General features: G+C 36.0%; 1 protein-coding gene across 2 annotated transcripts in view; it reads left to right on the forward strand.

Annotated features, from left to right (window-relative positions):
* The window catches only part of DOCK1 (dedicator of cytokinesis 1), a 458,761-nt gene that overhangs the window by 253,964 nt on the left and 180,370 nt on the right, over nucleotides 1–24,427 (forward strand). For both annotated transcript variants that reach the window (XM_088132121.1, XM_088132122.1), the window contains exons 28-29: nucleotides 11,211–11,312; nucleotides 22,435–22,529. In XM_088132121.1, coding sequence (XP_087988247.1) covers nucleotides 11,211–11,312; nucleotides 22,435–22,529 — 197 coding nt within the window. The remainder of the gene's footprint in view (nucleotides 1–11,210; nucleotides 11,313–22,434; nucleotides 22,530–24,427) is intronic.

The following is a 24,427-nucleotide window of genomic DNA, read 5'->3' on the forward strand; positions in this document are numbered from 1 at the left end:
TTGTACAGTTGAGTTATCTGTTTAGAAAAATGCCTAAAGGGATTGCTAAAGAGAAGCTCGAAAAAGTGTTTTAAAAGTGAGACAGAAGATAGTTACAGTTTTTTTAAAAGAGTAGTATTATCAGAAGTCATTTTAATTATTCTCTGAATAAAATGTTACAGATTAGCTAGGTTGTAAAAGAAATCTAATACAAGTTTATGACTCTGAGAACATTCAGAATCATAAACAAAGTCTAGTTTCATATGGGTACAGACTTTCTTAAATTAAAAAATTAGTAATTTTAATTCTATAAACACAAACCTAAGGGTACAGTATATTCAGAATTCGTTGGAGCCAATTGTTCACCATGAATCCCAGCTTAAGGAATCACTTCTGCACTTTAGCCTCCTATCTTATTGCCTTTGCACAGACAGAATTGGGCACTGGCTAAAGGTGCAGTGGTGATTTACTACAAACCTTAATCACTATGGAGGTAGTATTCACAATTCCACAACTCTCTATAAGACAAACAAAAACCCAACACTTAGCTGTACGCACAATGTATTACTCTTCTCAACCTCATACAGTATTTATATATTTATTTTAATAGATAGATTGATTTATAGATTGATTATGAGCCAACAAGTCAGTGTTAATTCTTAATGACCACATAGACCTTCTCCAATAGGATCTGTCCCCAGCCTAGCCCTTCAGGTCTTCCAACAGTACATCCATTGTCACTGTAATTGAGTCCATCCATCTGGCTGCTGGTCATCCTCTTCTTGTCTTTCTTTCCACTATTCCCAGCATTATGGACTTCTCAAAGGAGTTGCATCTTTGCATAATGAGTCCAAAATATGATAATTTGAGCCTGGTCAGTTTTGCCTGAATAAGAACTCTGGATCAATTTGTTCTGTGATCCATGTGTTTGTTTCTTGGCTATCTGGGGTATACCCATGAGACTTCTCTAACATCAAACTTCAAAAGTGTTAATGCTCTTTCTATCCTGCTTCTTCAAAGCCCAACTTTTACTTCCATAGTATGTCACAAGGAAAACCACTGCCTGAACAATTCTGATCTTTGTAGATAAAGACACGTCCAGCATTTGTATTTGTTTTTTTTCACAATCTTCAGTGCTCCCTACTGAATGCTAGTCTATGGTGTATTTCTTGAATGGATTTATTAAGTAGAACATTTATATCCTATCTACTGTTCAGTAGACCCACTGGTTACAATCCATAAAATAAAGTAAAACATATGAGTAATCCTTGCTTAATGACTGCCCTCTTTAGTGACTGTTCAGAGTTATGACAGTGCTGAAAAAGTAACTTTTTCCATATGACAAACAGGAGGAGGATATTCCTGTACCCAGTCACTTTTGCTTTTTTTTAATAGCAAGGATTCATTTCACATACTAGATCATGTACTATTTATTATCTTTGTACTAGCATTTGTATGACATAAATTTTCTCTACTCATATCTCCATCTTTAGTAAAAATTCCACTACTACTACTACTAATTTATTAAATTTATATGTCACCCAAGGTACACAAATTAATTTACTTGTTTTTATGTTTCTCCATTTATGTATAACTTGCAATCCTTCACTTCTTTTTCCCTGTTAAATATAACAGCTTTGCGTTTTCATACACTAATTTTCAAATCCATACTCCTTGTTCCACCATACAATCCATGTATGTACTCATTGCAAATGTTTTGGCTTTTTACCCAACAACACTGTATCGTTTGCATGCAGAAATACAGGCTGGCAAGTTGGTGCCAGCCTGGCATACAGGGAAGGGCATTCCAAAGAAAGGCTCACTTTCATTTTGCCCGATAATATGCCAAAACTTTAAGATGCTGTGAGGAGGCGACTTCAGATCTTAACATTTGGGTAGGTAATACTGGGAATCCACTCCTCATGTATAAGGATCCTAAACTATGAAAGGCTTTAAAGGTAATTGCCAAAACATCGAAGTCTGATCAATAACATATAAGCAGCCAGTGCAGTTTTTATATTCATTTTTATGTGGTCTCAGAAGAGTGTGCTGCCACTTCTGAGCCATCTTCAAAGGCCCAGGCAAGTAAAGTGTGTCACAGTAATCCAAAAGGAGATTACCAGAGTAGGAACTGGAACATCTCAATTTAAGAAACATATCAATCACCAGATCACCAAAGCCACTTTGTTAATTATTGACTCAGCTTTTGCTCCAGAGGATTTTTGTAGTACTTTCTTCTGGATTTGCAGGAATTCCTGCCTTCCATCTCCTAGATTCCCTCCTCCCAGTAGATGAGAAGGCATGGTAGCACAATGCCAGCCCCCCACTCTCCCCCCCATTCTATATGAGTGCTATTGCCTTACTACAAAAAGAAAATGAAATGAAGTAAGAGGAGGACAGGTTGTTGACTGGACCAGGGAGTTTCCTCCATCAGCCATCCAGACCCTCCCTCCCTCCCTCCCTCCCTCCCTCCTATAAGGATGAGAACTTGGATGGTGACATAAAACTGGAGCACAAGATAAGAGTGAAGTTGATGGCTAGGTGAACCTGCTGCGAGAGGCTTCAGTTTCAAATCAAATCAATTTTTATTATAGTGATAGACCAGCATATTCTATCAGTTTAAGACCTAAAGTTAGCTGCTGCAGTCCTTATCTACTTAAATCTGCAATAGTTATACTTATTAAATATAAGCTAACCAAATATTAACCAACAGGAAGTAATTGATTTTTCTAAAATGTTTTGAAAAATGCTGTGTTAGTTTTTAATGCTTAACTGGTTGTGTGTTATACTGTTATGTCTGCATCCATAATATAGCATAACATTCCATGCAGAACAAAGAAAAATCTGATTTTCTGAAAAATCAATTTCAATTTTATACCAGGAGTAATTGTAAAGCTGCATTTATATAACTACAGCAAAGGTCAGCAAATTGGTCCTCTGTGTTCCCTTTGTGATTATTTATCTACCTTTCTACCTATCTATAAATAAAAAGTGAAGTGTTTCAAAAATGTTTTTAATCACACATGTTTAACATACATGCGATAAAAAAGATAGGAACAAGTGAGCACAGTAATTGATCCATATATTATAATACATAGTTAATGTATACCATATGCAGTTCATCCTATAGTTAACAATGTGCCCTGCATCTTTAATGATAAAGAAGCTGATGAAGCAGCTAAATAACTTTCACCCCAACTGAGATAACTGAAATCTCAAGATTACCTCAATTGTACTGTGTGATGTACTGGGCTTTCAACCAGATCTTAATAGAAGCAGGAGCAATTCAGTCTTAATAAGTTTTCTGTGGTGGGAGAAGATCAATATCTCAGACTATTCTTTTTTTTTTTTTTTTTAATGTTGACTTCTGCCCATAAAAGATTCTATTATAACCTGGATTCTACCATTTATTTGAAATGGATTTTTGGATAGAATGTAATTCAAATATATAAATTATAAAACTCTTCTCTTCACATTGCTTCGTTTCCAAGACTTGAAAGAAGTACTGTAACAATTAAATTAGATAAGCTTCATAGATCATTGCTGTTACACAATGAGTACTTTTTGCTTTGCAAACTAATATTCAGTTATAAACTTCATTCATAGTTTATGTATTGGCACAAAACTAATGCCAGTAGGAGGATCTAGTGCTGTAAATATAGTTATCATGTTTTCTAGGATAAAGTGTTTCAAAAGAAATGCAAATTGAAAATAGTTTTGATAGTTTGGCTTATTGGAATTACAGAAATTGGACTTCTATGCAAAGTATATCTATAAATTATACTGAGTTGCACTGTACTTAGTCTCCCATACATACAGTGTATTGAAATATTATTTCCTTTGGCTCCATTAGGAATTTAAAATTACAGTTAACAAGCAAGTTTTATACAAATAAAATTAAATAAAAGAAAAAAAATAGCAAGTGATGCTTAGATAATTAATATTGATCCATTAAAAGTTATTTTATAGGAGAAAATTACAAAATAGATTTTCATTCTGGATTAGAAAATTTATTATGGTAAGTGCTTTTTTGTGATTCAGTATTTCAATAATATATCAAGCAAGAAATATATTTCTGTATTCTCTGGAGAAGTGATTTTCAATGGACCAGTATAGGGGGCAGATCCTTAAAAAAGAATCCAGATGTTTTGTTTTGAAAGATGCTGTTGAAAACCCAAGTTGTGAATATTCTAGAAATTTAATTTGACATTATTCCCTTTTACATATGATTCAGAATTAAGTTTTCCTATTCTTTATTATCAGTCAATTGTACTACGGAAGAACTTTATAAAGTCCTGTTTTGTACTTTATCACCATTAAGGAAGGGGTTCTCCCATTTTTCTTATAACATTTGAAGGCTAGCAATATTGGATTTGTCACTCGCCAGGATCACTCTGTCTTTACCCTGGCGGTAATGGTGTGGAAAAATATCCCCTTCCTGAGTACTTACCTTGATTCATGAAAGCAGCAGAGCAAAGTAGTGCTTGCAGTGCTATTGTAGTATTGCAAGAGCAGATCAGTGACAATTTTTTTGCCCATCAACCTGCAGAATCACCCTGCAGGTACTAGGATAATAGGAAGTAGCTACTTTCTGTACACATGACAAACTTTCTTAAAACAGGTCATTACATAAGCATTCTCTTTCATCCTGTTTTGTAATGATTGTGCAATTTGTAAATGTAAGTTAGATTTATTTTAGTTTTGACAAGGACGCTTCACCATAATAAATAAGATGAAGTAGAAACATGAAAGGTAATGCCCCTCTCAATCCTCACATATTCCAGGTAAACTAAATTAAATTGAAAGTAAATATTATCTTAGACTCAGAAATATATCATGTAGATAGACTCTCTGTCCAATGTAGGTGCCTGCCTAGAATTCCATGTCTTGCCTTAGTCCTACATCCCATTCATCCCCAAATGCTCACCTAGATCTGACAACTCTCAGGCATGGGAAGGAAAATCTTTTTGTGTGTACAGTTTTGCTCAAATTATAACATTACATTAAGATCTCCAATTTTTTATATGCATTCTATATTATAATTGAGAATAATTTCAAAATTATTCCTTCCAAAGCTTTTTCTTAGTTAATGTGCTGGTTAATTCTGCAGCATTCAAGTTGTGAGCATTTATAAAAATATGATTTTATATATACACAAAGTTTCAGTGTCCATTGGTAGTTCATTCATTTACTGAAAATCATATAATTATTTTACACTGTCACTATAGTAATTTAATTCTATATTGTACTAAAATGTGTTATACACTTTATAATAATCATAACACAAATATGAAAGCCAGTTGGTGTAGTGGTTAAAGCACAAGGCTAGAAACTGTGAGACTATGAGTTCTAGTCCTGCCTTAGGTACAAAGCCAGCGAAGATAACAACTGTGGCAAAGACCAAAGAACCAGTGAGTAGACCATTTCTTCAGAACCTTTCTGGATAAAAAGAGGACGGAGATTGCCCACATGTACTCCAGGTGGCTGCTCCTTGCAAGGGGACTGCAGCATAGCGGTCTCCAGCAGGTCTGAGTGCTGGGAGACAAAGGGATTAACTGTGGCCGGCGCCTTTTAAAGGACACTAAGTTCGATAACTTCGCCTCTGATCACTTTTGGAAATTGCTTAGTTTAAATATCTTAAGGCTATTAGAGGTCTTCAGAATGACAAGTCTGAAAAGTTACCTGCTGAATGTATCTTTATTCCTGAACAAAAAAAAAAAATTACTGTAAGTTAAAGAACTCGAAATAAATGGCAAAAAACTAAACAAGATTTAGAACCAGGAAAGTTATAAACAAACTAAGGGTGCAGACAAATTTGGAATATTAACACTTTTACTATAAGATTTTGGAATTAACTATATAAACAGCTTTTTGTGAGAACCAGAATTATTTTGGCTATCGCAAGTCATAAGAGAGATAAGAGGACCTATGATTTAAGTTGGACACTAAAGAGGAATAAAGTCCAGGCGAAAAAGAAAAGCAACAACTTGCCTTTAGGAGTGGGATTTACAAAACTGCACAAAGTGCTATAACATTTGAAATATTAAAGATCTTCAAAGAAAGGGGCCAGAAATTAGTAGCCACAATACCAACAATATCAGTAACAATGTAGAGTATGTGGATAGAGTATGTCTAAAAGATGTTATAAAGGAATGATAGATGTGAAACAAATTTTGCTTGGTGCAGAAATAGTGGGCTCAGGAATATTGGATAAAAAAGGGTGGATTACAAAATACACAAGGCATTCAAATTGGAATTTCAAATGACAGAAAAAAGTAGATTACAAGATAGAGATTTTTTTTTTAATTTCCAGATTGATCCAGGTGAATTTTTTATGGGAGTTGTATTCCATTCTTTTGACAACATATGCATTGCCTACTCCCACACCTTTTCTCTGACCTGAAAGTCAGGACAAAGAAAATCAGTCTGGTGTGATGGTTCAAGGGTCAGATCAGGATTAAGGATTCAAAGATCCAATTCCACATAGCTCCAATGTGTTGATGGAGTGTTCTTCAGCCAATTTAAACGCTCTCACAGGATATGAGAATGTTTAGGAGTAGTTGTGTATGGTAATCAGAACATGTTGCAATAAGAAAATATACAAAAGTAATTTTTGTTTGCCTGAATAAATGATTAGTTAAGATCCTTCTTTAACAGTCTATATCTTATTTGTTAGGAGCAGAGAAAAATAATTTGTGGAAATGTATAACGAGTTGGTTGATCTCCTGAGATACAACCTCTTTTATATGCCTTCTTTGTTTCACCTGTGAGCCTTCTACTACTTTTATTCTTAAAATCACAATCACTGCATATCCAGGTAGACCTTGGGTTACGACCACTCGTTCAGTAACCATGAACGATGGCACTGAACAAGGGGGACTTAGAACCAATCTGTGAAGTTGCAGCCATCGCAGCATCCCCGCAGTCACGTGATTGTGATCTGGGCACTCAGTACCTGGCTCACGATTATGACATTGCAGCAAGCTGAAGTCACTTGATCACAATTTCTGGAGGCTTCCCACAAACAGAGTCAATGGGGAAGCTGGCCAGAACTTGCTCCTGTTCCCACCGCTTTTTTGTACATCCACACTCTGTAGCGCCTGCCCATGGCACCCCCTGTGGCACCAGTATACCCACCCATGCTCTGTTGTGCTCCCCATGGCATCCCTCAGCTATACCCCACCACCATCTTCTAGCTCTCACCTATAGCTCTTACCCACTGTCCTGCTTGCCTGGACTCCCGCCTCTTCCAACTTAACCTGTGCAGTCCTGGGGGTTATGATTGCAACCAGGACTGCCAGGATTGCCGTTGCTAAGTGATTCAGTCATGTGACATCACATTTTACTACTGCATTGTTTAGTGATGGAAATTCTGGTCCAAATTGCCATCATAACCCGAGTACTACCTATATACTGCAAAGCAATTGATTTAAGATTGCACTCTCAGGCTGCTTTCACACATTGTATTAAGTTTGTTTTGTTTTAACCATGTCTTGTACAAGTCATGGCTGAGTTTACATATCATGCTGAGCAATAAATGATTTAGAAACTGAAATGGCTAAGCCAAGACCAAACTTAACAGTATAATGCTGTGCATGTCTGTTAAGAATTAAATCCCATGGATATTGTCCATGACAGAAGTCCACAACATACCTCTACCAGATGCTCAAGCATATTTTTAAAGTGGACATTTCTGGGATATTCCAAGTGTGGACTAAAGAACTGGAAACTCCAATAATGCCCCATCAATGGTTTCATGTCCTTAAAAATATTAAAATGGTATCAACAGATGTGAAATTAAAGTTGATTAATTAAAACAATGTAATTAGAGTGTATTGAGCTATCCAAAGAATGTACTTGAAAGGACAGACATCAAATTTTCTTTGTTGGAGATATAAAAAATTGAGGGTTCATTGACCCATATGATATGGTCCTGTAATCATTTGGTACCTTTTTGGAATGGTATTTTAATGTGTATAAGTAAATTTATGGGAAAATCTTTACATGTGAAAGATGTTAATGTGATATTGGATTATATACTAAAATTTTGAATCTGATTATTAGGGATTATGGTTGTATCAAGAATTGGAGGGCTGGGGGAGGGGGGCTAAAATAATTATATTGAGAAATTGGAAGCGATATTATTCCAGATGTTAAGGAATGACTTTTGGAACAGGCGTCTTAGAAAAGGCAATATTTTCTACTAATTAAAGGATGAAGCAATGTGTACTACTGGCAGAGACTTTAAGTCATTTTACAGTTATATTATGAATTGGTACTTTTTTATCCTTTCTTTGGGGGGTCTTTTGTTTTTTTTTAGTTTAAGGATTGTTCCGTTTAACTGCTTTTTAAGAGTATTTTGGCATTTTGCCTATATTTTGTCTTAAATTTAAATTTAATTAAAAAAAACAGTGTTCTTAAAAAATAAAAATAAACCCCACTGAATTCATTGAGACTTTATTCAAGAAGTATATGAGCCTTCTTCAATTTTGTGCCCTCCAAATATGTGTTGTAGACCAGCATATCTAGAAAGAGCACAAAATTAATAATAAACCCATCTGAGTTCAGTCTACATGCTATTCCTCTTTTGGCCATTTCATATATGTGAGATTTTTAAATGCTTTACATGAAAATATAATGGTTAGCTAAAGGAACAGACCTCTTTCTGGGTCTAATTCTCACCATGGTAATTTATAAGATGATTTTATGTAGTCTTCAATTCCTGCAGTGATTAATTTCCTTTATTTACTTATCAGCATAACCCCAGTAATTCGTATAGAGAAATACTATACAAAGAGAAGATTAGGATCCCCAGGTAAAAACTGAAGATATTGGAAAATTAAGAAGTGGGTTTCTGTGTACAGACATTAATCTTAAGTAATTAACCATTTGAAGAGGAAAGAAGTCAAATGTACAAGAGAGATGTCTACTTAAGTATCTTTCTTAAGGTATTGATTTAGAAGTTGTGTCTAAATCCATGAAGTCTTAGCTCGCATTCATAAAGTTGACATAAACTTTTCCTTCAGGTTCCATATTAAGTTGTTGAATATTGTCCTTTTTCATCATTATTTAAATTGCTCAAAGAGAATTCCTACTATATGATCTACAGGTAGTCCTTGGGTTACAATAGCACTTGGAACCAGAATTTCTATCGCTAAGTGATATGGTCATAAACATCATGTCATATGACCTCATCACTTAGCAACAGCAATCCTAGCAGTCTTGGTTGCCATTGTAACCCCAGGACTGTGTGGGTTAAGTGAGTGATTGTGATGTGGGAAAAGGTAGGAATCCTAGGCAAGTAGGCCAGCAGGCGAGAACTATGGGCAGGCAGGTGGGTGCTACAGAGCACAGGTGATCAGACAGGTGCTATGAGGATGAGCGGATGCCATGGGTGGGTGCTACAAAGGACGGGCAGGCAGGCACTACAGAATGTGGGTGGGCGGTGCCGCAGGGAGGCACTACAGAACATAGGTGGGCAAAACAGCAGGAGCCATTCACAACCTTCTGCCAGCTTCCCCATTGACTTTGCTTCTAAGAAGCCAGCAGGGAAGATTGCAAATGGCAATCCTGTGACTGCAGGGTTCTGCCACCATTGTAATTGCTAGCCAGTTGCCAGGCGCCTGAATCGTGATCACATGACTCCAGGGATGCTATAGCAGCACACCTTCGAGGACTGGTCATAAGTCCCCCTCGTTCAACGCCATTGTAACTTTGAACAGTCGCTGAATGAATGGTCATAACCTGAGGACTACCTGTATTCTAAACTATGAAGTAGAAAATTAATTACTAAAGCTATTGATCAGAATTAAAATGCATATAAGGTCTTGAGGCAAAGGTTTTGAAAAAGTTAATATCTTGGAGAAAACAAACAGTATGTTGTCATGAGATTACAGCATAAAAGAAAATGTTTTAGAAGATGCTGCAGGTGCTGGTAAATATTTGAATATGTTTATCTGATTTAGAAAACTTGTCCCTTGGAATATCTAATTTCAATGTAAGTAGCTTTATCTCCCTCCACGTTTTAATTATTTTGTGTAGGTAATGGCTGCTAAAACAGACACAGCGTAGGACCTTTCAATTTCTTTCTTTTCCTACAGTTCTGTTACGTCTGACATGACAATGGTTATGCATTTATACATTTTTTTATAAACATCTGTATAAATGTATGCAAAATAACAGTGTTTGACTATAAGAATTATTTCAGTATACTTATTAGGGCTGTGGAATGCTTTAGGAAAGGATGCAGCTGTTTTAAGGTGCAAACAGGGGCTACATTTACAGTACATTCCCACACATGCTGAAGCAGTATTTGGAGTGCTGCATAGCCCTAATATTTACATGAGGTAGAAACATAGGGCAATTTTTCAGTAACATATTGTAGTGGAAGTTAAAAGGTATTTTAAAATACTGTACAATACAGTATTTAATACAGTTGAGAGCACATTTGGTGTAGTGGTTAAGGCATCAGGCTAGAAACTGAGAGACCATGAGTTCTAGTCCCGCCTTAGGTACAAAGCCAGATGGGTGACCTTGGGCCTCTGACTCTCTCTCAGCCCTAGGAAGGAGGCAGTGGCAAACCACTTCTGAAAAACCTTGCAAGAAAACTGCAGGGACTTGTCTAGGAAGTTGCCAGGAGTCAAAAACTGACTTGAAGGCACCCCCCCCCAAAGATAATACAATTAGGTAAATAAAGCAAAATATACTTTGCATCACCCATGTTGTGTAAAGAAAATACACTTCCACTAGTGCACAGGATGAATTTCCTCTCTATATTGTATCTGCTCCCCTTATACATAAAGACAGACACATACATACAGTGCCAAAATAATACTCTGCAGGGTTGTCTGAACTTAGGATTCATGTCTTCAGGGCACAAGATGCAGGGTCTCATTCTCTGAGAGCCCAGATCCACTCCTTTAAAAAAATGATAAAATATATGGAAATCCGTATAATTAAATTGTATTTTATAGAGGAGAAAAATACATTGTAACATTTAGTAGAAGATAGTAAGAGTCAAGAGTTTTACAAATCATATACTGTATGTATAGCAGTATAATGCTCAGAAAATGATAGGTGCTTTAGAAGTAACAGCAGTAAATTGCATGTTTTTATTAGTGATTCTTTTCCAAAACGAATGTTTATATATCTTGAGATTTGCTTAAAAATTGCTGATCATCTGCATATTGTATGGCACCTTTGTTGATTATTTTGCTTTTTTTTTTTTTCAGGGAAATTTTGTTGCAAGCATGACAGCTATTTTAAGACAAATGGAAGATTATCATTATGCTCATTTAATCAAGACTTTGGGGAAGATGAGAACTGATGTTGTTGTAAGTTTAACCTGAAACATTTTTCCTGTTCTTAGACCATTTCTTATAAATAAGTAAGTAAGCAAGAAAGATAAAACATTAGAAAGCTGATTTTTTTCCTGAAAACCATATGACCTGACATGAAAATCAGTGATATATTCATTGTTGTTTGCCTTCCATGCCAAGAGCAAAAAATGTTGTCATTTTCCTTACATTAAATGATGATCCTCAAGGAAAATCAAAATTTGCAAACATACTGAACCCAGTTTATAAGCTGGAGACAAATGTATAACATTTCATTTTGTGTCATTAATAACAACTCATAAACCAGTTGTTTATGATGTACAGTATTTGAATGGAGTTTTATTTCATTACACTAACAGGATCATTGTACATATGCTTCTATCTTGATGTGCATACCAGATTTCCAAAATCATTTAATTTGTTCAGGTAACTCTTATATTATTGATATAGCAGCCATTCTAGCCAGTATTATAATGATAGAATGGGGGATTTTGGAATAAAGAAGCATTATGTAGAGCCCTAGAACTGACCTTCACTAAGTTGCTGTGCAGATAAGTAAGTTGCAAACCGTGTTGGAATTGCCTTCCCTTTGAGTATTGTGTCCCTTTATCAGCTGCAGTGACAAGTGAAAGTAACAAGCAGAGGCACACTGGAGGCAGTAAAAGCCCTCCCCAGAGAATAGAAGGCAGCATTTCTAACCTATATAGATAAGGGACTGGCTAGCTTAGATCATACTTCCCTTAGCAACAACAAGCGCCCACCCTTTGGGCATTAGTACCTACCTTCTTAGTGTTTTAACTACGTTTACCAATGAAATTGTACTCATTTATGATGTAATGATTTTCTGATTGTAGCTGTTGAAATTCCAGTGCTTTGGGTGGAGCGCTTGCGCTTGATTTGGAACAAAAATAGATCCCAAGTGCCCTTTTTCTGCAGAATAAAGCTTTTAAAGAGTTTTCCGCCTTGCGTGTTAATTGGGTGTCGCATGCCGGGTTCAGCGAACCCAGAAGCTTCCTAAGACAACAATTAAACACACATAGGTTTAAAGAGATATTTCATTATTAATAGACGCAATATGTCAAGCTCCTCAAGGTTCTTTCTAATCTATGTTTCTGTTTATGTAGCACAACTTAATTAGGGTATGCTAGAATGGAATTTATAGTCACATATACACCTCTTTAATGACCTGGAACTATTGTGGCCCTATGGCAAATGCGTGCTGCAAAGACAGACCCAAATGTATTGGCTGAGATCTATTAATTAGCAGATGACCTGAAGTCCATACAATGGTGCTAGATACAGATTCTGTTGCTAGGGAAGTTAGGTTCTGTGGTACAGCATTTCAGACAGTATGAGACAATAGATATCTGACTGCAGTTAGGGGCAAAGGAGAGAAACCAGACTTCTCAATTTATTGCAGTGGTGACTCAAATATTCTCCAATTAGAAATTTGCTTGGAAATAAGTGGCTGGCTCGTTTCATGACATTCATCTCAGTTTGGCCATAGTGGTTTCCTGCTGTGTTTGTGGGGCGGGGGTGGGAGGGAGAGGAAGGAAGGAAGCTAGCAAGCTAGCTCAATCTTTTTGCCATTTTTGTCACTTTTAAGTTCAGTAATTTAACTACAGCAAATTAGAAACACTTTTCAGCTATGCTCAAGCATTTTAATATAATTGTATAATTCAAAAGGTAGTGATTACTAGGCTTCTTACACAAACAAGCACCTCATATTTAGCCTATTAAGAAAATAAAAAACATGCCAAGGAGACATAAAAATGGAAAATTGCTTTGGATCTTATCATATCTCAAATTGCAGTTGTGAGATTTATAAAAATGATTTGTGGCATTTTTCTCCTTTGTTTCTTAGTATCAATGTTAGGATCTGAGCTGCAAAAATACAGGCAACCACAGAGTGGCAGCAAAGTGTGAGCTTTCTAAATCCATTTGCTGCCATTTTTGCAGCTCAGACTGGTTAGTGTAAATCAGTGTTTACTGAGCTTGAAGATCAGTGGATTGTCTTACAGTCTTCTAAAATGTTAGTTGCAGTAGTTTTCAGAAGATACTATACATGCTTATTTTAAATGTTCCACTAGTCAAGCTTTTTGCAAGGTAGAGTTTCAGAGCAAAGTACAGAAATCAATTATTTTTTCTTATAAACAATGCCATTTATTTTTTTTTAAACGTTAAGGCTTAAAATATGTATGCTAAGCTCAGCTATATAACACAGAAACTTGCAGGCCACAATGAAGCAAATGGTTACTACTGCCTAGCAAGTACAGTTTTATCATAAAAACAATACAGACACTTCAAATGGCACTGAGGATGCTTGCAGGAGCTGATCACATTACACTAATGCACAAGACATGTAAAAAGTTTATGTTTCAAGGTTTTCTTAAGTTATTGGTATTAATACCCTGACTAGTTTGGGATCAGACTCTCTGAAGCAGTATCTTCACTGAGACATCTGCCCAAGTTTCAAGGATCAGATGCATCATCACCATCCATCAAATTGTTTCCTTCATGTTGCAGAATAGAGGAGAGATCCTACTTTCCATCTCTGTTCTGCTGGTGTTATTTACATGAAAGGGTTAAAGCTGGAATAAGCAAAAGGCACTCCCTTTGAAACTGTCCCTTCTAATTACCCACAGTATTGTTTGCAGTGGCTTTGAAACTTTCAAGTGTATTAAGTTCTCTGCTCTCCTATACTGTATCTTCCTTGTAGTTCACCTCTCTGTCTCTCTCTTTTTCATCCTGTTTTGCCTGTTAATTATCTTTCATGTTTTGCTGATATTTAATAATAAGCATCAGGCTATTTTTGCTAGGTGAATTGAATGGCTATGTATGCTTGCTCTGAACTGGATACAGGGAATTGACTAGGAGCATGCTGAATGCAAAACTAGAACTTGAAATTGCTGCCAGCAATTTTCCAATATTACAACCAGTATTTAAGTCTTGCATTCTGGTCCATTAATAAGAAATTTTTAGACTCTTGAGTAGCCTACATCTCTGGTATGTCATGCCTTAAAAAATCAAGTTTAGCAATAGATTTTATATACTCATTTCTGAATTATTGTTTTGCCTTGGGAAAGACAGTTTAAAATTTCATCAAACAATGTAGATGCAGAAACCCATTTTTTTCTGTTCTTAAAATCTGTAGTTCTCTTTTATAAAATTGACAAAAACAGAATTAACTTTTGTTGCCTGTTTATGCCAGCAGTTGGGTGGTTGTTTGAAAAGTGGAGAGTTGCCTTACCTATGTATATACAGTACTAGTACATGTAATTTTGTGGAAGGAAATCTTTCCTGAGCCAGAGCAAATCTTTACTAGATAGCAACAGATGGATTTTGTAGCCAGTTTAGATTAACAGTCTAAGGTTTTGCAGAACTGTTCACAATTAAAGTAAAAAAATAAAGCTATAGCCATTCAGATTGAGTTAAAGATAAAAATGTTTCTTACTGGTAGCCAAAGTTCACAGGGAAAACAGAAAGCAGTGATCAGTCCAGATGAGGATTCAAGGTTCCCAGAAAAGCTAATATAGCTTGCAGACAAGGCACAGAGTAGGCAAAGTTACGCTGTTGCAGAAGTTGTGTCAGTACTGTATTGCATGGCATTCAGTAGGACTTAAAATACAGGATGTTGCCACCCTCTACCTAAGCACAGCCAGTAACAGTCAGCTTTGATTACAAGTCAGGTTGCTCAAAAGTAGCATTATACCAACGCAAAGCATCCTATCTCATATCCTGTCCCACACAATCATTTTCTCATCTGTATGGTCTCTGTTTTCTGTGGTCTAGATCGGTTCTTCTCAAACGATCTATAATGAAGGACCAGGGTTTATTATCTGCAATCTGTCGCAGATCAATACTTTTATAAAATATAATAAAAACAAATTATAAGAAAAATGACATTTAAAAGAAGACACAAAATACAGACCCATTTTTTTTATTATTAGATTCAGCAGAGAAAAGGTTACATTTCAACAAATATAATCAGGACAAATACAAATACAAGTACAAATACTCTTGTAACATTTTGTTGTTCTGCAGTAATAACTAAACAAAAAGTAACAAGTGAAGTAGTGATATTAAATGCCTATACAGTATGTACACTTTGAACAAACACCACATATATCAATATTTAAAGATTTTAATGTGACAAATTAGCTTGTTTCTTGCTTGTAAATTTATCTAATCTTGGTTAGATTGATGACAGTGCTGCTCACAGGGGATGATGTATATCTAAATTGTTTCTGTGTTTTGTTTAAATAACATTCATAGTAGAGAAACCAGTCTCACAAAGTTATGTTGATGAGAAGAAGGGGTTTTAAAGAAATGTCAGAAATCTCAGGATATTCATTTTTAAGTTTTATCCAAAATGAGGCAAGTGATGCTGGATCAGTTCCAACAATTTATCCTGTAAAGTTATAGCTAAATTTAAATTATCTTTTGATGAAATAAATTAGGGATAAAAATAAGTAATACACATTTTACTTCCCTAATTTAGCTAATTATGTTAAACTATAAATTAAAAACAGACCTGATTAAAAATTAAAATGATTGTAAAAATAACAAATTATAAAATAAATGCTTACATTTTCTCAGATGTTTATACATTTTTGAGTTACAGCTGATAAATTAACCTTAAAATACCACACATTGTAATGTGCATGACTAGAATGCAGCTTGCGCTGCATGTAGGTCATCACGCAAGTTCTGAACTGGTCTGTATCCTGTTCAGTGAGACAAGTTCACTGATCATGTGCTTGGATGTCTTGACAATGTCAAATTGCTACAAAATTTTCTAAGCACTTACTCTCAAATTCTTGGTTTATCTTGTTGCAGACCAGTAACAAACAGTTCATGGACTGGCACCAGTCTGCAAACAACACTTTGAGTCACACTGATCTAAATCATTAGGATGCAACTATGAGTCTTCCCAAGCAGAGAAGGCATATTTCTGTCTCATTATTGATGCTAGGTCCTGTTTTTTGAGCAGCAGATCAAGATGCCTCATCTTGGGTTTTTTTCTTTTTCTTTTTCCTCATCTCAAGATGATTTGTATGTATTTGTATATACAGTGAGACTCAAAGTATTGTCTGCAGACTGGTGCCAGTCCCTGAACTGTTTGTTACTATATATATATTGAAGAAAGCAATACAAATATTAGAACAGAAACAAAGAAAATAAAGAAGAATAGTGAATAAGTAAGAAAAAATAGAAAAGGAAAGGAAAAGAAAAAGCTTCCAATTTTTTTGACAGCAGTTATAAATGCATTTATATTTTATCCTTTCTCTGATGTTACTTCATAATTTCCTTCTTTCATAAGCTACCATTTCTAATTGTCAAATCCATAAATCACAAGTTCATTTTCTTCTTTTTTCAGGAAAAAGTCCATGAGGGGTTTCTAATCATTAATAAATGTGATAATTGATCTTTCTCTAAGCAAACAAGTTAATTTAACTATCTCTGCTAATTCCATCATCTTTCATCTAAGCAAACAAGTTAATTTAACCATCTCTGCTAATTCCATCATCTTCACCAACCATTCCTCCATTATGGGTATATCAGAGTCTTTTCATTTTTGTGCATATAGTAGTCTCACAGCAGTGATCATATGAAAAAATAGTATTCTGTGACTCATTTCTAGTTGTTTGTCCATTAATCCCAACGAGAAAAGTTCTGGATTCAGTTGAATCTTAGTCTTTAAAATTATTTGTATCAGTGTATGTACTTAAACCCCAAATTTTCTGGTTTTTTACAAGTCCACCAGGCATGATATAATGACCCTTCATGTTGTCCACATTTCCAACATAAATTTGAAGTACGTTTATACATTCTAGTATAGATGGTGCATATGGTTTCCAACACTTATAATGGTCTTTCTGTGAGAATTGCTAGATCTTCATGTCAGTGCTGGACCTTCAAGCAGCCGGACACTGGGTTCTGTAAGGTCTATTTGATCCCTGTAAGAAGCCATCCAAAATGATTGTGCAGCTGTTTAAGAGTGGAAATTATTTATAGGACAAGAAGATAAGTAAAATCTCAGACCTGCACGTTTGAGTTTTCAGCTTCTAAGTAAGCTGTCAATTTCTTGAGAAATCTGTTCATTAGCCTCTTCCACATTTACCTGGAGATGACTGAATGTTGTTAGTAAAGAAACAATTAAATTCAGGCCACTGTTGCCATCACCTTTTAAAGAGACTACCAGTGCTCTGAGAAAATTTTGGTTGGTTATAAGCTGCTCTGACTGCCTTAGGAGAAAAGCAGTGGATATCTGTAAGGGAGTGCATGAAGCATCTAAAATCATCTGTAAGGAAGTGCATGAAACATCTAAGCAGAACATTGGAATTTGTTGGTGGGGAAAAGAATAATATTTTCCCCTAATGTTTGTTTGTGCCCATTTCTTCTCTCATACAGTCTATACCTCTATCCTGCTAGTCTTTTTGAGAAAATCAATCATAGCTATTATTACATGGATAACAAAAAGTATTTGACTCTTAGCATTTAAGATGTGAAAACCTGAACAAAATAATTGCCAGAGTCATTACTTGCATGCTTCAACTTTGTCCGTCTTGCTTCAGATGTCTAGAGGGAAGAGAAAGGAGGGTTGGTCTCTTCTAGGAGATGGTAAATCCTTTCAAATATAAGCTTTAAAGTTTGTGTCAGCCCTATCAGGTAGACCAGTCTAAGAAACAGACGCTGTCCAGACCTAAAGCTACTTTTATTACAACAGCTATAGTAGCAAAATCTTGTAAGTCTGAATGTGCTACCTTTCCTCCCTCTTTTGTCTTCATGAGACTTGGGAAGGTGGGGGTGCTTCTGAGGCATTTTTGCACATTACTTTCTTGGCCTGGACTCAAGTTTCATTTATTTGATTTGTTGCTTGGGTCTTCCTTCTGTCCTTCAAAACCATCTTTATTCACCACAGTTTGTGGCATAACACTTTTGATGTCCATCCCATAGAAGTGTGCCTTATCTACCCCCACCTCCCTTTAATAGGCCTTTTAAAAATATTTGCACTCTGAAATTTATTTTGCTTTCTTAACTTTCTGGCTTTTTTAATAAAAAATTAAAGATATTATCACTATTGATTTAAAGTTTGTTTTTATTATGTTATGCTGTCCTGAGAACCTTTCTTATGGGATAGTATATACATGTAATAGGTAAGGAAATAAATAATAAAAAGAAAATATTGTATGTAGTAGAAACTGATGTTGCATATTGTGTGAATTTCAATTTTTTTATAATCTTGCTATTTTGCATTGACTGTGGTTATCATACTCCTCTGTAGATAGCATATTTAATTGGATGCCCTGTTAGACTGCCCTGTTATTTTTAAACATTGTATATGAGGCAAAATGTACTTTATTTAAATAATTAAATTGGAACTGATAAGAATTTGCAGAAGTCCTGTAGCTTGCATGCTCTGCAATTTTGCTTCTTCTTTTCCAAGTCATATTTCATCTGCCAAGGTGAGATTTTTAATCTAATCCCTTGTTTTTAACCTATTTTATCAGTTGTGTCTGGGTTTGGATTAATTAATTTAAAAGATTTATAGGCTGCCTACCTAAAGGCTTAAATTAGTCTTTGAAGCTTCTTTTTTTTTTTAAGCCTATAATGATGAAGCTGAAACATGCCTGTCCCTTGTGCCCACCAAAATAATTGTCCTCTTTATCAAAAGCTTGAAAAGGGTTTGCCTGCTAATTTTAGGGTGTTGGTCAGGCTGAAGGAGGTGACAGTAGTTCTTTAAATAATTTGTTCCCAAGCACATTCAGGCAAAGGTGTGAAATCTCAGGCCATGCTGGGTGGAATTGCCAGAATTGCAATTCAGCTACATTCTAGGTAGTTTTTACATGTCATAGTAAGTTGCAAACTAGTTAGCTACATTCTGTAGCATGATTGTGTATCATGGGAACCCAGGAAATTGGAAATATTGGGTAAACCATGGTTAAGTGAATCATAGGTAGGAAGTTGTTGAGAAGAATCATATGCAGGCTTGTCAATTGCTGCAACCAAAATACTGATGTTTCCCATCTATATGTCAAGCCCTACATACCTGACAAACTCAAGAAGCAGGAGCCACATGAATTTTAGAAAGGAATCTTTAATAGTCCTCAGGGTAAAAACATAAAGTTCCCAGGCAGACTTATAGCTAGCCAATTCAGGTGGAATCTCTTGAAACATTTCCTCTGTACAACCTCCCCCACCTACCCACCCCCTGCAGTTTGTCCATTCTCTTGTAAGGGCTGGTGAACTCCTCTGCCTGGTTCTCATCGTCTGTTACATTGTACTGCTTTCCTGCAAGGTGAAGGTTGGATGTCTGGAGAACCTTCATCACTCTGGGCTGTAAAGGGCTGGATGTGGAGGAGGAAGGTGAAACTGACTAAATGGAATGGTTGCTGGATTTCTGTATATTGAATGATACAGGTAGTCCTTGCTTACTGACCACTCATTCAGCAACTGTTCAAAGTCAAGACAGCACTGAACAAGTGGTACTTACAACCAGTACTTGAAGTTCCAGCTGTCACAGTGCCTCTGTGGTCACATGATCATGATTCGGGTACTTGGCAACTGGCTCACATTTATGATGGTTGCAGCATCCCAGGGTCACGTGATTGCCATTTGCAACCTTCCCTGCCAGCTTCCCACAAGCAAAGTCAGTGGGGAAGCTGGCAGGGAAGGTTTCAAGTCACTCTGATAAGTCCCCCCAGCCTTCCTGACCTTGTGCCCTGCCATGCCCTGCATCCCCCCGGCCTTCATGTCGGGCCTTCCAACCCTCTCTCAGCCTCCCTCACCCCCCCATGGCACCCCCCATCCCCCTGTGGCACCCTCACTCTCCTTACCTGGGACTCACCCCACTTCCCGCTTAACAACCCACACATCTTGAGGTTATGACGGCAACTGGGACTGCCAGCATTATGAACAGCATTACCTTCTTTATATCCTCCCGGATCAGACATCAACACTGGACAGAGACATGAGATCTGTAATGGGTGTGTGTGCTTTTATTATTTTTAGTTGATAAACCAGTTGTACCCATCCTTGAAGGAGACACATCTGTTGATTACACATGCACTGGTAATCTTAGGAAATTGTACTAATACATTCTCCATAATACGGATCTTGAACATGGCCCAGAAACTTCAGCTGGTCCAGAATGTAGCAACACAGGTGGTGAACAGTGTCAGAAGTGTCACATTTCTCCCAAGTTGAAACAGTAAAACAGGTTGCTAATTACTTTTTGTGTGGCTTTAGTATTTATGTTTTTGTAAACTACCCAAAGCTTTTTGAAAGTGTGCAGCATTTACCTATGTAAAATAGATCAATAAATTCATCTTCTGTGTAGCTCCACTCTGGCTAGTGGAGAGAAGACTGGAAGCATCCAGCAAGGAATATTCAGCCCCCCCCCCCCCCCCCCCAGTACTGTACAGTCTTGCTCTTGAAAGAAAACTGGTGAGAAGGGAAAGATAAAACGTCATGCCTTCATCTAACTACTTGAGTCTTATTTTCTCTCTGACTACTTATTGCAAGAAGCTGTTAGGGAAGGAAGGGGAAAAAGTAGTGATAGTGAGAGGTCAGAAAACAGTATTCATATATCCCATGTTAGTGTGCCAGGAACCACGTAGCTATCCTGCTTTAAAGACACTCTCCTTTACTCTTCTTCTGAAAAGATTCTCTGAACAGCTTTCATAAGACTGATAAAACAAGACAGGCCCTGCTCGTATCTTACAGATCATAACAACATGGAGGAGGAAAGAAGAGAAAAAAGTATTGTTTAGGCAATTAAGTAGTAGCTCTTATAACCATTAATCTTAATTATAACAGTCCAGGGACAAGAATGGCAAAATGGACTTGGTGCTAATGGAGTAACTCTTCTTTTTCCATACTTCCCTCTGCTGAATTGCCAGAGTTGTTAGTGTTTCTGTTTATAAAATTAGGCTGAAGTGTAAAGTATATTGTTTAAATAAGTGTAAATGTGACAGTAAATGACTTTCAATAATTTGTTCTTCTAACTCCGTATTTAATAAAGGGTGCAATGCAGTACTTTGTACTTTGCAGAAGTATATGAAAATTCATTGTTCTGGAAAAACTGTCAAGTTTCACCATGATATAGAAAGCAATACAATTAATGTATTTAGTTTAATTACTTAAAAAATGGGGGCATTACCAAACATGTTAGGTGTGTGCTTAAAATGAAATATTTCCCTTATGTAATGTTAGCAAAGTATGCAAGGTAATTCTGTTCATGTCAAAATACTCATTTTCACGAATACTTGCCAAGAATGACTGCATATTGAAGCTACTCTTTGAATTTGGGAATCTGACTGAAAATCAATGTTTATTTTATTTTATTTTATTTTATTTTATTTTATTTTATTTTATTTTATTTTATTTTATTTTATTTTATTTTATTTTATTTTATTTTATTTTATTTTATTTTATTTTGAATGTAGAAGCTTTTAGGCGCTATTGTGCTATGCCACTAAAACCCTATGCCAAATTAAAACAAATTAATTTATAATATAACAAAACATTCTTGATTGCACATGCTCTCCAGATGTTTTGAACTGAATCTTTCAATCCCCAATCATTAACTATGCTAATTGGGCTTACTGGAATTCATTTAATATTTATGTATTAATTTTATTTATATGGCTCTTCCATGTAGGCATAGTAACTCTGTGGGCTGACAACATATGAAAACCCAATACAAAATAAACAAAAAATGCCAATATCTAAAACGTATAATGACAACTGAGGTAAAACCCAATCTACAATAAAATAATAGTGCCTCACTGTAGTGAGGGATTTGGAATTTTGGAACTGTAGTCTGAGACATTTGGAAGTTATTTATTCCTGCAGTATTAGTTTTACAATTTACACATTAGCTTTACTTTGAGTTGTCATTACTAATAAAAATGTATTATGATATGATTCTTGGGGGTACCATTAAAGCAAAACTTGCTGCATGATATAATATTGATTAGAGGTGGTTAGATGTATTTATTTGTTCAAAAAGATACAGTTTTTTAACTTAATTGTAAATTTCATGTTTTCTCTTCCATTGTTCCTATTACTCTTTAGGTAAAATAGTGCTCATATGTTTTGCTTTTTATTTTAGGACTTCCTTATGGAAACATTCATCATGTTCAAAAATCTTATTGGGAAGAATGTCTATCCTTCTGACTGGGTTATAATGAACATGATGCAGAATAAGTAAGTACAAAAGGAAATCAATGAATTTCCTTGGAAATCATGATTTCGTTACATGCATGTAAACCTTTCACTTTACCCAATTACATCATCAACATTCTCTCTCACAAAGGAAAAAAAAAATTTGGGGCCAGACTAAATATTTTGCTGTCTATAGTTATAAAGAGGATGTTTAATAATACTCTACACCAAGATCACCAGTGACCTTGTTCAGACATGGCAATAGAGAGGGTATCACTGATTTTGCTCTGCTGCCCCTTGTTTCAAATCTGGCACTTTGAATTAATAAAACTATTGTTCGCTAACTGCTTAGGCCAGCCTGTGGAAAGGAATGCTTTCTCCTTGCTAGTAGATCACTCCACAGAAATGGATTGCCTACTGCTTGATTTAATGAGGTTCCTGTCATAATTACAATCTATAATATTTGTTAATATTCTTCCATAATTCCAATAGAAATACAAAAGTTCCTTGAAAAACCTTTTGGAGTAAGTTTTTGTTACTCCGTACATGAAAACACTTTGTGACTCATCAGTTTAATAGAAATTATTTTTACTACTATTCCTCTCCTCTTATTTGTCCATATTATATTGAGGTTCAAATTAGTTTACTATGAATTGTACTTCCCAATAATCAGTAGCTCATTTCATTAGATGCACTAGAACTTATGCTCTAATGGATTTGGTTTGTCTCAAAAGTGCTACCAGTCTTTGTATATATTGTGTGGCCATAGATTAACACGATGTTCCCATCGAACAATCAGCATTTTTCATCAAAGTATGTTTCTGCAAGTAAACTTCAAAAAGTGGTTACTCTAGCAGTATCCATCAAGGTCCTGCATGTTCTGTATGAATCTGAGCAATAGAAATACTCATGTTGGTCTAAGTGTGTGACTGTAGAAGAATGTTCCGTAAGCCATTCCTTACATACAGGTCTAAGCAGCTTTTCATTTTCTATTTTTATTAAGGGTTTCGTTCTGTTACTTCAAATCATTTCTGCAATAGAGAAGCTTCAATAAAGAACTTTTTTTAAAAAAAAAATTCTGCCCTAGAGTTCAGCTACGCCTGTGTCAAAATACTGCAGTATTATGTCCTGGCAGAAAAGATCTTTTGAAATAGAATTTTCTCTGAGATTAATTTGTATGGTCATAGATCTTAATTACAATTAAGGCAAGAAACCCTTAGAAGAAATGGAGTTGCACTCATAGTCAATAAGAGAGTGGGAAAGGCAGTAATGGGGTACAACCTCAAAAACGACAGAATGATCTCAGTGCGTATCCAAGGCAAACCATTCAATATCACAGTCATCCAAGTCTATGCCCCAACCACTGATGCTGAAGAAGCTGAAGTTGACCACTTCTATGAAGACCTACAACACCTTCTAGAACTAGCACCAAAAAAAGATGTCCTTTTCATCATAGGGGATTGGAATGCTAAAGTAGGAAGTCAAGGAGTAATCGGAATAACAGGCAAGTTTGGCCTTGGAGTACAAAATGAAGCAGGGCAAAGGCTAATAGAGTTCTGTCAAGAGAACAAGCTAGTCATAGCAAACACTCTTTTCCAACAACACAAGAGACGACTCTACACATGGACATCACCAGATGGTCAATACCGAAACCAGATTGATTATATACTTTGCAGCCAAAGATGGAGAAGCTCTATACAGACAGCAAAAACAAGACCAGGAGCTGACTGTGGCTCAGATCATGAGCTTCTTACTGCAAAATTTAGGCTTAAATTGAAGAATGTGGGGAAAACCACTAGACCACTCAGGTATGACTTAGATCATATTCCTTGTGAGTTCACAGTGAAGGTGATGAATAGATTTAGAGGATTAGATTTGGTAGACAGAGTGCCTGAAGAACTATGGACGGAGGTCCGTAACATTGTACAGGAGGCAGCAAC

Source organism: Python bivittatus, unplaced genomic scaffold (genome assembly GCF_059951505.1).
Source record: "Python bivittatus isolate LINGU-HERP-01145 unplaced genomic scaffold, Pbiv_v1 ctg000980_np1212, whole genome shotgun sequence".
NCBI lineage: Eukaryota > Metazoa > Chordata > Lepidosauria > Squamata > Pythonidae > Python > Python bivittatus.